The sequence below is a fragment of the Seriola lalandi genome, unplaced genomic scaffold (genome assembly GCF_002814215.2).
Source record: "Seriola lalandi dorsalis isolate HSWRI2012SDOR001 ecotype SW California unplaced genomic scaffold, Sedor1 jcf7180002041187, whole genome shotgun sequence".
NCBI lineage: Eukaryota > Metazoa > Chordata > Actinopteri > Carangiformes > Carangidae > Seriola > Seriola lalandi.
Genome location: NW_019511756.1, coordinates 1 through 354, shown reverse-complemented (window position 1 = coordinate 354; position 354 = coordinate 1). Strand labels below are relative to the sequence as shown.

At 65.0% G+C, this 354-nt stretch overlaps 1 protein-coding gene across 1 annotated transcript; it reads right to left on the bottom strand.

The window, feature by feature from the left end:
• Positions 1-4: 4 nt before the first annotated feature.
• LOC111648498 (histone H3-like) lies at positions 5-349 on the bottom strand (the record flags this gene model as incomplete). The annotated part of the gene is made up of 1 exon (XM_023398326.1): positions 5-349. A coding segment is annotated over one exon (345 nt), but the record flags the coding sequence as incomplete, so codon positions are not given.
• Positions 350-354: the final 5 nt, after the last annotated feature.

Below are 354 nucleotides of genomic sequence, written 5' to 3'. Positions count from 1 at the left end.
GGGCCAGCTGGATGTCTTTGGGCATGATGGTGACCCTCTTGGCGTGGATGGCGCACAGGTTGGTGTCCTCGAAGAGGCCGACCAGGTAAGCCTCGCTGGCCTCCTGCAGAGCCATGACGGCGGAGCTCTGGAAGCGCAGGTCGGTCTTGAAGTCCTGAGCGATCTCCCGGACCAGGCGCTGGAAGGGCAACTTGCGGATGAGCAGCTCGGTGGACTTCTGGTAGCGGCGGATCTCTCTGAGAGCCACGGTACCGGGCCTGTAACGGTGAGGCTTCTTGACTCCGCCGGTGGCCGGGGCGCTCTTACGGGCAGCCTTGGTGGCCAGCTGCTTCCTGGGGGCTTTGCCTCCGGTGG